At 40.0% G+C, this 16721-nt stretch overlaps 1 protein-coding gene across 6 annotated transcripts in view; it reads right to left on the bottom strand.

Moving 5' to 3' along the window:
* Positions 1 to 4719: 4719 nt before the first annotated feature.
* HEATR5B (HEAT repeat containing 5B) overlaps positions 4720 to 16721 on the bottom strand; it is a 94795-nt gene continuing 82793 nt past the window's right edge. For 5 of the 6 annotated variants that reach the window (XM_077813538.1, XM_077813535.1, XM_077813536.1 and 2 more), the window contains 4 exons: positions 15717 to 15941; positions 11664 to 11815; positions 7483 to 7696; positions 4720 to 5278 (listed from right to left, as the gene is read on the bottom strand). In XM_077813538.1, coding sequence (XP_077669664.1) covers positions 4974 to 5278; positions 7483 to 7696; positions 11664 to 11815; positions 15717 to 15941 — 896 coding nt within the window. In that variant the 3' untranslated portion in view covers positions 4720 to 4973. Of the gene's footprint in view, positions 5279 to 7482; positions 7697 to 11663; positions 11816 to 12722; positions 12859 to 13255; positions 13338 to 15716; positions 15942 to 16721 lie in introns of those variants that run through there. The other variant, XM_077813539.1, reaches the window with a different exon arrangement.

The raw sequence follows: 16721 nt of genomic DNA on the forward strand, positions 1-16721 counted from the left end.
CTCCTCTGAAAGGACAGTGGGAGCCTAAACTTCTAAAATTGGCTCCTCTTGAGAAGCTGGGCCTAGGCAATGGATTCACCAGCTGGTGTTTAAGGAGGAGGAGGAGGAGAGCCAGAGCCTCCTACTCTGCTGCAGCTGCCATGGCCCTCAGTGTGAGGCTTTGCTTCCTATCTCGTAGCCTGGGCCCACTCAGAGATCTACTACAGATTCACATAGAGATATTAATGAAAGGAGCCTTGCTGAAAAGGAATGGCATTGCCAAATCCAGAAGAAAGCTAAAAAGGCTGAGAACATGTGATGCCACTAAAAATGCTGCAAGCTCTGTAAGCAACAGACCCATATGTCACCAATGATACTGTCTTAGCATAAGCTGAGCATTTGTACAGGCCCATCAGTGGTAAAGGCACTGAATAGTCCCAGAGCCTTCACCATATTTTGTAGAAACTAGGAGTGTTGCTGAGCTTCTCAAACAAGTATTTCTGGTTCACTGATGGGCATCTATTCTTCAGAAGGCCAGTACTTGCCTGCTTCCTTGCCGGGCCCTAAGCCTGAGAGGGAAAAAAAACTGAAGGAGCATGGAGAGAGAGAAAAGGAGAATGAGGGATAGCAAAGAAGATGGAAAAAGCAGGAGAGGTGAGAGAAAATAGGAGCTGGAGAAAACCAAGCTCATAGGGAGCAAGAAAGGGAGCAAAAGTAAGGAGGGCAGTGAGAAAAACAGGAAGGAGTAGAGAGAAGAAAAATGGAGAGGGGAAGTGGACAGAAGTTAATTCAGGGGAAAACAGACACCGAAAAAAGACCATGAAACCTGGGAAAGGCAGAGAGAGGAAAAGAGAGGAAGAACAAAAGCGAGGAAGGCATGCCAAGTAACTTCGCCTTTTAATCAAATGTAGTTTAGTGCCAGATTATTATATAAAATCATTTTTTTCCTGAGGAGCAGGAAACAGACAGGACAATGTAGATGGAAAACTTGAGACGTTTGTTTCTAAATGAGCATGAGAACCCAGTTTGTCTATATGTGGTGGAGAAAAAGCCTTTCTTTTCATCTGCACCTGCCTTTCCCTTATCCCTCAATCTCTTTCTGTCTTTTTTCTTGTCAATTAACATTTTTCGCCTATTTTACTTTTTTTTAAACTGGCTTCCTACAGCTTCTCACTATTGCTTGGCTGGCTCTAAACTTGCATTTTAAGATTTGTTTCTTTGCCTTTTCTGAGTTTCCAGCCATCTTGTTTAGTAAGAAATTCAATTCTGACTGGAAAAAAAGTGCTAGGGTAAAACAAGACTATTTTAGGGGAAATTAGGAGACAACAACAAGAATTCTTGCTGCTAATTCAGGCAAGGCAGAGAGAAACTGGCAGATAGCTCATGACAGAAGGGAAGACATGTCCTCAATGCACAACAAAAAAAAAATCCAGAAATTTCATTGGGATGTTTGTTGCATGGCATGGATAGGAACCCAGTAAGCATAAACTAACTTGAAACAATGAGAGAAAGCACATCATATTGTTTTTCTCACTTCCAGCTGTTTTACATGTTTGTATGGTTTCTCTAAAAATCTTGCTGACATTTATTTTGAAATTTGCCTTCTCTAATGAAATGTTAAAAGGCTTGTACTTTTTTATTCAAACAAGCTTTTAGTGTTTCATCTTTGAAATTATGAATTATATTGTAAACACTATGTATAGAAAGGAAGAATAAAACAAATAATTCTTTGCTGCCACTCTTTCATAGAATCATAGAATATCAGGGTTGGAAGGGACCTCAGGAGGTCATCTAGTCCTACCCCCTGCTCAAAGCAGGACCAATCCCCAACTAAATCATCCCAGCCAGGGCTTTGTCAAGCCTGACCTTAAAAACTTCTAAGGAAGGAGATTCCACCACCTCCCTAGGTAACCCATTCCAGTGCTTTACCACCTTCCTAGTGAAAAAGTTTTTCTTAATATCCAACCTAAACCTCCCCCACTGCAACCTGAGACCATTACTCCTCGTTCTGTCATCTGCTACCACTGAGAACAGTCTAGAGCGATCCTCTTTGGAATCAGGTAGTTGAAAGCAGCTATCAAATACCCCCTCATTCTTCTCTTCTGCAGACTAAACAATCCCAGTTCCCTCTGCCTCTCCTCATAAGTCATGTGTTCCAGTCCCCTAATCATTTTTGCTGCCCTCCACTGGACGCTTTCCAATTTTTTCACATCCTTCTTATAGTGTGGGGCCCAAAACTGGACACGGTACTCCAGATGAGGCCTCACCAATGTTGGAGAGGGGAACAATCACGTCCCTCGGTCTGCTGGCAATGCCCCTACTTATACATCCCAAAATGCCATGGGCCTTCTTGGCAACAAGGGCACACTGTTGACTCATATCCAGTTTCTTGTCTACTGTAACCCCTACGTCCTTTTCTGCAGAACTGCTGCCTAGTCATTTGGTCCCTAGTCTGTAGCAGTGCATGGGAGTCTTCCGTCCTAAGTGCAGGACTCTGCACTTGTCATTGTTGAACCTCATCAGATTTCTTTTGGCCCAATCCTCTAATTTCTCTAGGTCCCTCTGTATCCTATCCCTACCCTCCAGCGTATCTACCTCTCCTCCCAGTTTAGTGTCATCTGCAAACTTGCTTAGGGTGCAATCCACACCATCCTCCAGATTGTTAATGAAGATACTGAACAAAACCGGCCCCAGGACTGACCCTTGGGGCACTCCGCTTGATACCGGCTGCCAACTAGACATGGAGCCATTGAGCACTACCCCTTGAGCCAGACGATCTAGCCAGCTTTCTATCCACCTTATAGTCCATTCATCCAGCCCATACTTCTTTAACTTGCTGGCAAGAATACTGTGGGAGACCCTGTCATAAACTTTGCTAAAGTCAAGGAATAACACATCCCCTGCTTTCCCCTCATCCACAGATCCAATTATCTCGTCATAGAAGGCAATTAGATTAGTTAGGCATGACTTGCCCTTGGTGAATCCATACTGACTGTTCCTGATCATTTTCCTCTCCTCTAAGTGCTTCAGAATTGATTCCTCGAGGACCTGCTCACTTTGGGCTTCATTCTATAAACAGTTCATTACTCCATGTGTCTTTACACTCATGTCTAGTCCTATTACGTTAGTGGAACAAAGTGTGGGAGTAAAGATACATCCTATCATAACTGTTTGCAGGAACATAGGGCTCACACCATCCTTTGTGATCTTGAATAATGGTCAAGAACAATTCTGAATTAAAAACTTTTCTAAACATAACGTTATGTTAAAGGGTTTGCATAAACTCACTGTGACAAGGTGAAAGAACTACCTTGTTCTTAGTTAATTGGTTTTCATTACAGTTGATCTTTCCCTTCCCCTTGCATAGGCGCTCAAAGGAAGGGCTATCACAGTGGCTATTTAGAAGAAAGAGATGGGTAAATGCCTACGGCAAGATCAGAATCCATACCTATTTCAGCCAAATATTAATCATACAATTAAATTCTGATTACTACTCATTTCCTATTGTGAGGTTCAAACAATAGAAATTTTAGGATCCACTTCTCAAATTTTATAAATAACTTGTACATTGACTTGTTACAGGAACACCTGAATGAACAGCAAAGATGGAGGGATAGAAACATACCTACATTCATTATGAAAGCCCTATAGGTTGTATGACACAACAAACCTATATAGGAAGGGCCCCTGATTTATGTGGCAAACTGGGAATTCTAAAGCAGTGTAAAAAACATTAAAATGCAGAGATTTCAATTGACTATTAAAATGGATAGGAACAGAGGCATTAACATATAATTCAATACAAATACTGTACTTCAGTATTTTCCTGTATATTTCACAGTGTTGCACAATTCCCAGTTTACCAAGGAAAACAGCACTATTGCATCGAATAAATCAGGACCCTTGCCAGAAATTGTAGGTCTGATATGCACAGAGTATATGGCTTTATGTCTTCCACCTCTTCCTGACACTAAGAAAGGTGTTAGAGAGCTCTGGCCCACTCCCTATGGCTGCAGGAAGAAGGTTCTCCACCAGCCCCTTGTGAAGTCTGGCAGGAGAAACAGCCCAATGGCTCCCATTATAGTCAAATCTTGTAGCAGGTAACAGTTCTCTTTCCTCTGTCTGAGAATCCAGGCAAAGTAAGCATAACACTGAACTGTGGGATCTGGGCAGAGTAGGAAAAGTTTACCACAGGAACCTTTGCAACAGGCAAATTCCAGAGCCACAGAAATGGAGATGGCATATGGTCCTATTTATAAACCTTATTTCCAGTGCATCTTTTTATTTATCTTAGTGAGAGATGGGGGAGGGTGTTGGTTCTTTGAATCCTTTTATTAACTCTCAGGCATGGAAACTGATCTGAAAGAGATATACCACAAAGTTAATAACATCTTATTTTGACAGCATGCTTGATTGCAGTCTTTTCCAAGATAAACAATCTTTTCCAACTCCTGATTTTTTTGTATTTCATATGACCTGAAATGAATTATAGGTTTGATATGCCCCAACTTCACCAGGTTTGTGGGGTTCTTTTTTAAAAGAAAAAAGTGATTATTACACCTGAAATTTCCAAAGATAAATAGTAAATACTGAACACTGGTTTCTCCACCCACTGCAACCCTGCTGTGTTAGTGTGCTGGTACAACAGTGGGATAGCATTAACTAGCTTTTAAAAACACTTGCATTTGCAAGGTTTGACTCAGTATTCTAAAAATAAACACAATTTAGTAGGACAGATGATACTTTTTTGGTGGATAATTTATAACATATATTCACAAATATGATCAAACAAATTCAATTTCTTAAAAATCTGTATAAATACTTGTAACGCTACTTCCCTTATAATGCACAAATTTCAAGTAATTACACATAAAGCTATTAGATTGCCTCTGACATACAAACAATGCAAAATACAGACATATATGCAGTAGCACATAAGGAATGATGTAGTGCTTCTGACTTTTAATTGTAGGTATGATCCTAAAAAAAATAATTCAAAAAAAGCTAGTTTTAAGTTTAATAGTTGGGACAGAATGTATTGTGGGTGGTGGTTGCCTGGCAGCTGCTTTTGCTTTGCTGGCCTGACTTGCACGGACTGCAGTTTCTAGACGTATTTTCAATTCAGGAGCAGCTCCCATTACTGTCTTGAAAGCATGAGGGTAGAGGGGACCAATGTGCATTAAATTCTGGAGTGCAAATTCATGAAGATCTTTCGATACTGTAGATGCAGAAGCAAAAGCATTTTCATTCAGTAAATAAGAGATCAGAGTTGGAACTAGAAGAGCAAGCAACTGGACTCCTGAAAGTGAGAAAAGAAAAAAGCATAATAGATTAGAAATGAAAACTATACGGAAAATTAATTGTGGCAATAATACTGTTCCTTTAAAAGAGCCATTACAATCAAAGCTGAAAACAAACACAGCAAATATATAATAAAATCAAAGGAGTCTGAAATGCAGAAGACCTTTTTTCAGGACTTCCAGTCTTTTTCCTGGCCAGTATAGGATTTGGCTGTATTCCACATTTTCTTGTGTTTAATACACTTCAGTTCTGTTCCAGCCACTTCACTGGGGAGATTAGGGCAAAGCCTGATAGCACTCACTGCTAAATGTGTTAAACTGCTAGAGCATCTTGTACCTCAAACGATCCTACAGGACTTTACAGATTGAGAAATCACTTTCATCTTACTTTTATAAAGCAGCCATCATTGAGAGTATGACATACCAGTTTAGGACACAAACTGAAGAGTACCTCCATATCAGTTTGAAAATGCAGCAGGGAAATATAAGTATTAGTAGGATAATATAGCTACCATGTTTGGAATTTGACTAGGACACTGGCATACCTCTTACTCTGAATGTATGGTTTAGTGGTGAGAGTAAGGATTTTATGAATCAGAATTCCTGCATTCTAGACCCGGTCTTTGTCACTGACTTATTCCGTGATTTTCAGCAAATCACTTATTCTTGTTATGCATCTGTTTCCCCATCTGTAAAATGGGCATACTATTAATCTCTCACACAGGGGGATCGAAGTGTATTTGTATAGTACTTTGAGAGCCCGAAATAAAAGATGCTATGTAAACACAAAGTATTAGTATTTATTATCGTTACTTTTGTGAAGAGCTTCCTGGTATCTTTAGTGACTACGGTTGGTTAGGATCTTAGTTCTTGTTTGAAAGATTATACCTCCAATAGAACAGTGCCCCTTGTGTTGGTGCACTGGCTCAAAGACTCAGAAGAGAGTCATCTACTAAATTGCCAAGACTCTGAAAGTTTCCCATCCAAGTTCTGACAAGCCCAAGTGTGCTTAGTTTGTGAGATCGGATGAGATAGCAACCCAAGGAAGAGACTGTTCTTGGAAAAGAAGAAAAAGTAAACTAAAGCAGTCATAGCTGCTGATTTTTTGAATAATCTAATTACAGCTTTATTTTGCTTAAAATAAATAATTATGTTAGACTATAAATTTTAAGTCCATAATAAACATTTTTGGTTAAAGGATTGATCAGAATATTACTCATTATGTTCTTACATTTTGGGATAAATGTGAACTGAGCTCTCATGTAAGTAGGGGGACTGATATGCTTGGCTCTAACTAATGTTAACAAAAATCAGATGTTGGACAGACTTTCCCCCACACATTTCTACTAGTCTATCATTTCACACCTGCTCAGCTCACCTATTCCAAAACCAGAGTGGCTCCTGAGTAAATTCTGCCAATTATATGTGGGGGTTTTGTTTTTAATGTGGATGAATATCACTGGGGAATACGTTGAAAACAGTAATCTTATTTACATTTGTCTCTGGGGTGTCAATCGGTCTCCGAATGCAGATTCATTTTTAACTTAACTGAATTTTAAGATATTATATGAATATTCTTTTCTGCAGAAAGAAATTGATGTTACTCTCTTCAGACTTGCCCACAATTTCAAACAGCCCTTCCAAACCCAGCATAGCTGTTTCTCAGGATAATCAAATAACTTTGGTGATGGGTGTAGTATTGGTAGAAATACCTAGATCAATAGGCAATCCATGTGCTAAAATGGTCAGTAGTGAAAGAGGTAACAACTGGGGCAGTTTGCAGCTCTCTATTACTTTTTTCCATATGCAGGCACAAGACAACAATACTACACCACATTTGGAAGGTTTCTTTACAACCACAAGAGGAAGGAGTGCTAGTGCAATCCTGGCATACAACAGCCCTTGTCATGTAAAGCTATAATACAATCACAGGTTTTTGAATCAAAGAATATCAGGGTTGGAAGGGACCTCAGGAGGTCATCTAGTCCAACCCCCTGCTCAAAGCAGGATCAATCCCCAATTTTTGCCCCTAAATGGCCCCCTCAAGATTGAACTCACAACCCTGGGTTTAGCAGGCCAATGCTCATTTCAAACACCATTGTAAATGTATCACCCCCACCACCATATCCCTAACTACAACATTCCTGATGTAAAAGGTTGTATTTCAGAGTTATTAGTGTTCTACAGAAAAAAAGATACTTACTATTCTGCTCCTCACCAAGGGCAACCAATGTTTCAAGGACTTTAATTCCTTCCTGGACTGCTAAAAGCTCTGTGTTGCTGTTTGGACGATTACTTTCTACAGCTTTCAGTTTCTCAACCATTATTGGTGCCAGTGAATGGATGTATGGAGTTGACAGGGCACGGTTGGTGTGTTGGAATACAGAAAGTAGAAGCTGATAACACTTGGCTTGAACCTAATCAAGATAAGTACATTTTATTGATTTGTATATTGGCTTGGCCGCTGGCAATACAATCCATCATATATTTGTGTGAACATAAAAATGCTTGGAGGAAATAAAGGAAAAAGACCACTGAAATTGGCGGAAAACAGCAAAAGACTAACAGCTGGCTCAGCTCCTAAAAATACTGTTAATCAGTTTTCAATACAAGAAAAAGGAGTGCAACTAGGAAACAAATGCAGGAAACAAGAGAGCAATGATTAAGTGAAACTAGGTAAGATAGGAAAGTTAAAGAATAGTTAACAACATACTAATCAGGCATATGGGATGCATTCTAGAGTCCACAGGGAGCTGACTCCATAAATAACAACTACTAGCAATAACACTGGACGTATCTGAGGAATCATTTGAAGTTCCCTTCCAATTCCACAAAGGCAAAGGGGTCCCCACAGCCTAAAGAAAAGTATTAGAGTAGATTAAGGTAATTACAAAACATAGGTCATGGAAAACTAAGTTGATGTCCTTTATATTCTAAAATGGTGTCAATAAGGAGAACTCAGTGAATGTATTTGATTTGGCATTTAAAAGGGATTTTTCCAAAATACTACATAGGAATCTCAGACAAATTGGAGAGATATGGCCTTGAATACCATATGATAATCCAAAACGCAGGCTACGAAGTTGGACATATTTATAACACCTCATGGGTCAGTTATCAAGCAGGGTCTCAAAGGGACTTTGAGCTGTATTATTCAATGTATTAATGACCTGTGAGAAGATCAATCTGACACTGATCACATTTTGGGGTGCAGAAAACTTGGAAGTATAGATAAGATTACAAATTAAAATTATAGATTGTAGATTCATAGAAAGTAAGGATGAAAGAGACCTATTAGGTTACCTGGTTTATCTTGCTATCTATGCAGGATTAATTCCTTGCAACGGATTTGATAGTTCTCTGTATAATTCAGATTTGGAGGCCCCCAATGTGTTGGAGCTTCCTCAACTTCCATTTGGATGCTGTCTAAAATTTCCATCTCAGAACATTTTTCCGGATATTCAGCCTAAATTCTGGGACCAGTTTCAACTGGTTACTTCAATTTGTACTCCCGTACCACTATAAATAGTATTCTTCCATCCTTGTTGTTTCGACTCTTCAAATTCTTGAAGTGACTTACCACACACCCTTTCATTAGCTTTTGTTTAAACTGCACATATTTAAGAACAAAATCTTCACATTTGCAGGTAGAAGCTTTCATAGACTTCAGCAGGACCCCTATGACAGCTTTTGATAGCAGAATTTGGTTCACAGTTCTTTTAATCTGTTCTCAAATGTAGAATTTTTGCTGATCGTACACTCACTGAAGTCAATGACAAAGCTTCCATTAACTCTAATGGTGCAGGATCAGGGCCTGAATCCACTTTGGAGTCTGTAGAGCTCTTTCTGAGATCAAAGGTTCCCAGAATGGAATGAAGGGACAAAGGCTTCTTAGCTGAGAGCTCTTGATTCTGCAATTCACTTCTGTTTGTCCAACAAAGCCTGAGTTTCCTAACGGAAGGGTATAATATAAAGCATAGCTATCCGTTCAGGCTTTTGCCTGAGGCTGTTGTTTCAGTGGTGGAGCACTAGTCTTTGGTGGTACAAGTATTTTTAAAGAATTCTCTATTTTATGTCATTTCAGCGTATTTTTAAATGTATGTCCGTTTATCATTAATGTGTGCCCACCTAGGAGCTGCTGTAGTTGTCATTTTATATATTGAAAAAATAAAATAAATAATACAATGCAATCCAGAGTATATTTCCCTTGTGTACGTACAAAACAAAGTATGGACACAGTATGGCTGATATGACGCTGCTCTCTGTTACCAAAACTGGGCTAGGAGAGTGTTCATTACTGGCTAGATGAGAAAGGCAGAGAACTTCCTTAAAAACGGAGGAGAGAAATGAACTTCTCCTGTTGTCAGTCTCTGTACAGAGCTAAATAGGGATAGATGTAAAGGCTCCTTCTCAGCACACTAGACACTCCCCTCTCCATTGTCTCTATCAGGAGCTCCTGTAGGTGTGACTATTGAACTAGAAGAAGAGACATGGTCTCAAACTGTTTCCCACCTTAAGAACTCCAGCAAGTCAAGCTTTTGTAAACTGCTGAACAGTGACAGAGCATAAGACCCTAGTTCAATCTGGAAACAGATGACTCCACTGCAGAGAAGGACTCTCAGGTGGACTAGAGTTCTAAATGCCTAAATATGGCATGCTTTTTTTTATATTTTTCTCCTCAGGAAATCTTTGAGTGCCTGTGTGGGGGAAACATTATATAGAAAACCTACAGGAAAACCCCAAGAACAGTAGAGAAAATAGAGGAAGAAGTTTAGACCTAAATCAAAAAATAAAGTTTGGAGATAACAATTCATCTATATAACTGGATTGGGGGGGAAGGAGAGGGAGCAAAGAACTGGCCTATATAAGGCAGTTCTTTCTTAGACATGGACAGAATTTTCTCCTCCCGCGCCCACTCCCCTAAAGAAGGAGCACAGGGAAAGCAGTTCTCTTTTAGATATCTTGTCATTACTCAGAGAGCTTGGAGAAGGGACACTATAACATGGTAAGTTACCACTGCCAACCTTTATCCTTTATAACCAATACTAGTCAGCTCAGTGCAGCCCTGGCTTAGGTAAGAGAAGAATTGATGATGATTTTCTTTATATCATCTCCCTTTACTTCCTCTAGTCTCTCTCTCTTCATTGTTCCTTTCAAGCAAATAGTATTCAGTTTAAGTGCAACTGTAAATTGGATGTGACAGATAATATTGTGTGAATTGTTGACTGTCTCTCTCTGGTGATAAGAAAAGCTCTACCTGTGGGGGAGGAAGAGCAAACAGGTGGAGTCCATCAAACAAGAAGTACAAAGTCACAAAAAGGGGCCCGGGGGAGGCTTCAGTCCCTAAACCCAACAATTTCTCCAACTGGTGAACAGGTATCGGTCCTGGCATAAAGTGAGTTCTCTGACTTTGGGACTACAAGACCTTCTGTTACACATGAGTTTGGGAAACATTCTTTCACCTAAAATTACACTTTGTAAGCTCCTATCTGCACATCTGTATAATTGCGCCAACAAACTGATTTCTACATGGCAATTATGTTTCACTTCATGCTAACTGAGCATGTCTGAGCCAAGTCAGGCTACAATTTATCGCTTTTGCAATGGACTAGTTGAAAAGATAATTTAAAGAGAAGACAAAACAAAAAGCATAAATGAGTTTGCGACAAATACGTAACCATTTTCAGAGTACTTCTGAAATGATATGCACATGCAAATCAGATAACTGCATTCCTGAACTGCACACTCAAAATGGGTTTTCATAGAATCATAGGGTTGGAAGGGACCTCAGGAGGTCATCTAGTCCAACCCCTGCTCAAAGCAGGACCAATCCCCAATTTTTGCTCCAGATCCCTAAATGGCCCCCTCAAGGATTGAAGTCACAACCCTGGGTTTAGCAGGCCAATGCTCAAACCACTGAGCTATCCCTCCCCCATGTAAGTAACATAAACACAAATTTTGTACATATATAAGTAGGAGAATCACTGCAAATTTGGGCTTTAATCTTTATCTATGGAAACAGGAGTTTGAGTAGCATTATGAGGAAGTAGTATTAAATAAACAAGAGAAGGTCTAGATTTTTTTGGCCCAGTGGTCTTTTCCTTCCTAAAATTTCTTATATTAACAAAGATGTAACTTTTATAAATCCATATAACTCAAGAATTTGGCACAAGTAACTTGAAAATCCTACTTCAAAAGTGCCAAGTTTTGTTATAATTGCCATTGAGGCAATAGTTGTGATGGTTAATTTGTTAATTTGACAAGCAGGATCTGGTTACTTTTTGAAGTGAAGAAATTATAGATTTCAGAAAATGTAACATTATTCCTAGTTACTTTATGTCAACCATTTAAAATATTGTGCACGCTTCCACATGATGAGCTTACCCAAGGATCGCAGGAATTCAATGCGTTTTTAAATCTGTTAATGCAGCCGTTCTGTAAGGACAGCACTCCAATTATTTCTGTACTTGCAGACCAAAGGAAGAGAGCAATGGCTGTAAGCATGCTTACTTCATCAAGAATAGACTTGGTGCCTTCTGAAAAACAAAAAGAAAAGGCTGAGCTTATTGAGAAAAGGTTTTAGAGTTTGTTTAGTAAATCCTAGTGTACTAGAATAATTCACAACAAAGAGATGTACTTGAAAAGACTTCAATTACACTCAAATATGTGCCTATTCATCACTACCAGAGTCACATTTTAACTATTAGTGGTAGTGACTGATATAGTTGAGGTTGTTTAAGATGATTAACTCTAGTCTAATCCTCTCTTTTAAACTGCTTAAAACTTCCCGAAATTTCCACCTATGCAGCCAAAATTATTCATGCTTGGTCTCTAACCACAGATATATTTTATTGTTTTTAAAGTTTTAGCAAATACAACTATGCTATTTTTGAGCAGAAAGATGGTGGAAAAAACATTATGCTGTCCCCATTACAACCAAGTCTCTTGCAAACCTTTTCAAAACAGCCTCTGCAGCTGAAATGGTTGGGATGTAAAAACCTAAAATCTAGTATGGGAGTAGCCTGCACTAAAGAGAAGGGTTCTTGAGTGTTCTGCTGAAAATCAGTTATGATTTGACGGTGTTAATAAGCCTGTGAAAATCATACCGTCCATTTTGCTAAACTGGTGAAGTGTGCAACTTCATTCTGTCCTGAAAAGTGAACTGAAGGCATGCAAATCCTTGCACCTTGCAAGGAGTTAAATGAAATCTCCTAAAGTCCACAGAAGGTCTACAATAAGCGTCAGTGGTGCTTGTGGAAATGGGGGCTTGAACGCCCTTGAGCCAAGGTGAAGTTGGGAGAGAGAAGTTTGATGAGACGTAATTAAAGAGGCCACTGAAAATTAATATGGGTTTGGCCTGGAAAACTTAATCCAATTATTATTATAAACACCACCCTATACCGGAAACCTACTGACCGCTATTCCTACCTGCATGCCTCCAGCTTTCACCCTGACCACACCACACGATCCATCGTCTACAGCCAAGCTCTGCGATACAACCGCATTTGCTCCAACCCCTCAGACAGAGACAAACACCTACAAGATCTCTGTCAAGCTTTCTTACAACTACAATACCCACCTGCGGAAGTAAAGAAACAGATTGATAGAGCCAGAAGAGTTCCCAGAAGTTACCTACTGCAGGACAGGCCTAACAAAGAAAATAACAGAACGCCACTAGCCGTCACCTTCAGCCCCCAACTAAAACCCCTCCAACGCATTATTAAGGATCTACAACCTATCCTAAAGGATGACCCAACACTCTCACAAATCTTGGGAGACAGGCCAGTCCTTGCCTACAGACAGCCCCGCAACCTGAAGCAAATACTCACCAACAACCACATACCACACAACAGAACCACTAACCCAGGAACTTATCCTTGCAACAAAGCCCGTTGCCAATTGTGCCCACATATCTATTCAGGGGACACCATCACAGGGCCTAATAACATCAGCCACACTATCAGAGGCTCGTTCACCTGCACATCCACCAATGTGATTTATGCCATCATGTGCCAGCAATGCCCCTCTGCCATGTACATTGGTCAAACTGGACAGTCTCTACGTAAAAGAATAAATGGACACAAATCAGATGTCAAGAATTATAACATTCATAAACCAGTCGGAGAACACTTCAATCTCTCTGGTCACGCAATCACAGACATGAAGGTCGCTATCTTAAAACAAAAAAACTTCAAATCCAGACTCCAGCGAGAAACTGCTGAATTGGAATTCATTTGCAAATTGGATACTATTAATTTAGGCTTAAATAGAGACTGGGAGTGGCTAAGTCATTATGCAAGGTAGCCTATTTCCTCTTGTTTTTTCCTCCCCCCCCCAGATGTTCTGGTTTAACTTGGATTTAAACTTGGAGAGTGGTCAGTTTGGACGAGCTATTACCAGCAGGAGAGTGAGTCTGTGTGTGTATGGGGGTGGTTTTTGGAGGGGGGTGAGGGAGTGAGAGAACCTGGATTTGTGCAGGAAATGGCCTAACTTCATTATCATGCACATTGTGTAAAGAGTTGTCACTTTGGATGGGCTATCACCAGCAGGAGAGTGAATTTGTGTGGGGGGGTGGAGGGTGAGAAAACCTGGATTTGTGCTGGAAATGGCCTAACCTGACGATTACTTTAGATAAGCTATTACCAGCAGGACAGTGGGGTGGGAGGAGGTATTGTTTCATATTCTCTGTGTATATATAAAGTCTGCTGCAGTTTCCACGGTATGTATCTGATGAAGTGAGCTGTAGCTCACGAAAGCTCATGCTAAAATAAATTGGTTAGTCTCTAAGGTGCCACAAGTACTCCTTTTCTTTTTGCGAATACAGACTAACACGGCTGTTACTCTGAATCCAATTATTGTTTCTGCTCAACGATCCTAAAGGATGGCATTGTGTAATTACTCTTTTGTCCCTTCAGATTTCACATGACCACTTCTGCCAACTCTTCCCACCCTGCTCTCCTGTTCAATCTATATTTCAGGCTATTTGGGGGTGTAGTGAGATCGTTTTGGCTGAGATACTCGCGGTAGGTAAATGACGTGCATCTCTGGATCTCTCTTTTGGGTCAGAAAACATGGATTGTACCGCCCTTTGTTCTTCTAGGGCAGAGAAGATGCTTGGCTCAGAGGAAGCTGGTTGAAGTCAGTGCAGACAAGATGGAGATGCTGCTGGTAGGTCACGGGAAGCATCTAGGGGTTGTGGCAGGGGTATGGTTTTTCCCATTACTGAAAGGGTCACTCAATCCTTTGTCAAGGAGATTTAAAATCTGGAGATGCTTTTGGGTCCTCACTTCTCTTTGATTCCCTGGTGATATCAGTGGCTAGTCTTTTACCCCTCTGTATTATGCTAGACTATATTGTGATCAATTCTCTGGTGTGAATTTGCCACAGTCGTCCATGCCTTTACTACCTTCACACTGAATTACTACTGTAATGCTCACTATGATGAAGACTACATGAAGCCTATTATACGATTCTCCTAAAGCACCACTGGCTTCCAGTTTCCTTGAACCACAATTCCAAGTATTGAGTTTGATCTACTGTATACAGCTCGATACAAATATGGCTCTGCCTACCTGAGACAGTGGCTCTCTCCCTATGTGCCATTTTGGATCTGAGTCTCTCTGGGCAGTAGATATTTTGGGGTAAAAAGAAAAGAGGGGTATAATCAAAGATGATTCCTAGTTTATGGGCGTGGGTGACATGGGGGAGGATGGATTGTCAACAGTAACAGAAAGTGAGGAAGGTTTGGAAAGGAAGACAAGTTGTTAACTTGGTTGTGAGGCATCCAGGAGTTTTCAGAGAGACAGGCTGAGATGCAGAATTGGCAGAAGAGACACAGGTCAGGAATGGAGAGGTAAACTTGTGAGTCAAAGGTACAGAAATGCAGTTGAAGCTGTGTGAGTTGATGAGGGTACCTAAAGAAAATGTGCAGAAACAGAATGTAAGTGTGCCAAGCGCTGTGAGAGACCTATAGAAACAGGAGAGGGGTGGAGGCCTGCTGAAAAAGACACTGAGGAAATGAGTGGAGAAGTAGAAGAGAACTGATTTGTAAAAGCCAAGTAAGGACAGGATTTCAAGAAAGAGTATGATCAATATTGCCAAAGGCAGCTGAGAGGTCAACAAGGATGAAGGTGGAGTATGCTGCCCTGAGATAAGGCTGTATTATTCTAAAATCAGTATTGTATTCAGCATTACATACATTGTATACATTATATATACAGTTCACTATAATGCAGAGTGTTTAGCCAGGCTTGTGTTAGCACTTAGATCTTTTCTCTATTTTACAACCTATGCTATGTTAATCACAGTTTTTTGTCCCCATAATCCTAAACTGATAGGTAGCCTATAATATATTATGGAGAAGTGAATGTTACGTGTTTGTATATAACAGAAGCTTTAGCTTTAATCTATTTAACTGGTTGAGAGTAAACTGCTTACCTGGTTGGGAGTATTCCAAGATAGATGCCAGAGTGCTGCGGATAAGACTGGTCCATTGCTTATGAGTTTCCTCAGTCTTGGCCATTGGAAGAGTTACAGTAGTTTTTATCGCCTGAAGAGCTGCGCTGACTGGTGGCGAGACCTGATTATCCACTGATTTTACTGCAGTTTCTTTCAATACTCTTGTAATCAGAAACAGGATTGTAGGTAATATTGTCATACATCCTGAAATAAAAAATAAAGTGCATTCTTGAAGTTAATTCTAACACCAGGTATAGTCCACAACTTCTTTATATTTCCTTAGTGGAACATCTCTTGCTAGCAATGGATATACCAAAATGTACTATAATATATTTATGTGGTAGTAAATATAATTCAATAATATTTTAACAATTAAGAAACATCTTATTATATTCCAAATGTATTATATGACAAATTACATAATTTGGAGTCATTTGTGCTAATGTAGTTAAAAAGCGGTCAGCAATTCAGGGATTTGTAACTCAGCCATTAAAAATTTGCTCTAGGCTGACAAGGAATGATTTTTAAAAATCCATTAAAGAGAGGAAGGATGGTCCAGTGGTTAGGGTACTAGTTTGGGACTGAAGAGATGCAGGTTCAATTTTTTCCTCTGCACCAGACTTCCTGTATAAGCTTGGGCAAGTCACCTAGCCTTTTTTATGCCTCAGTTTCCCCATCTGTGAAATGGGGATAATAATACTTCCCTACTTCACAAAGGCTAAATACAGTAAAGACTGTGAGATGCTCAGATATTATGGTAATGGGGGGCCACAAAGCACCAAAAACAGTTAAATAATTGATCATTTTCCCCTGATTAGGGCTTATTTTGCATCCCAATTGGAGCCAAAAAGAGCTCAGACATGTAGAATTTGTACTCATCCTTCCCCCAGCTCATACTTAAAGCCATGAGTCTGGGCAGATAGCTTTCTGGCTAGGAAAACCTGGCCAAAATTCCTTGTGGCGGCTGTCAGTATCATTCTTTAA

This window comes from Eretmochelys imbricata, chromosome 3 (genome assembly GCF_965152235.1).
Source record: "Eretmochelys imbricata isolate rEreImb1 chromosome 3, rEreImb1.hap1, whole genome shotgun sequence".
NCBI classification, from domain to species: Eukaryota; Metazoa; Chordata; order Testudines; family Cheloniidae; genus Eretmochelys; species Eretmochelys imbricata.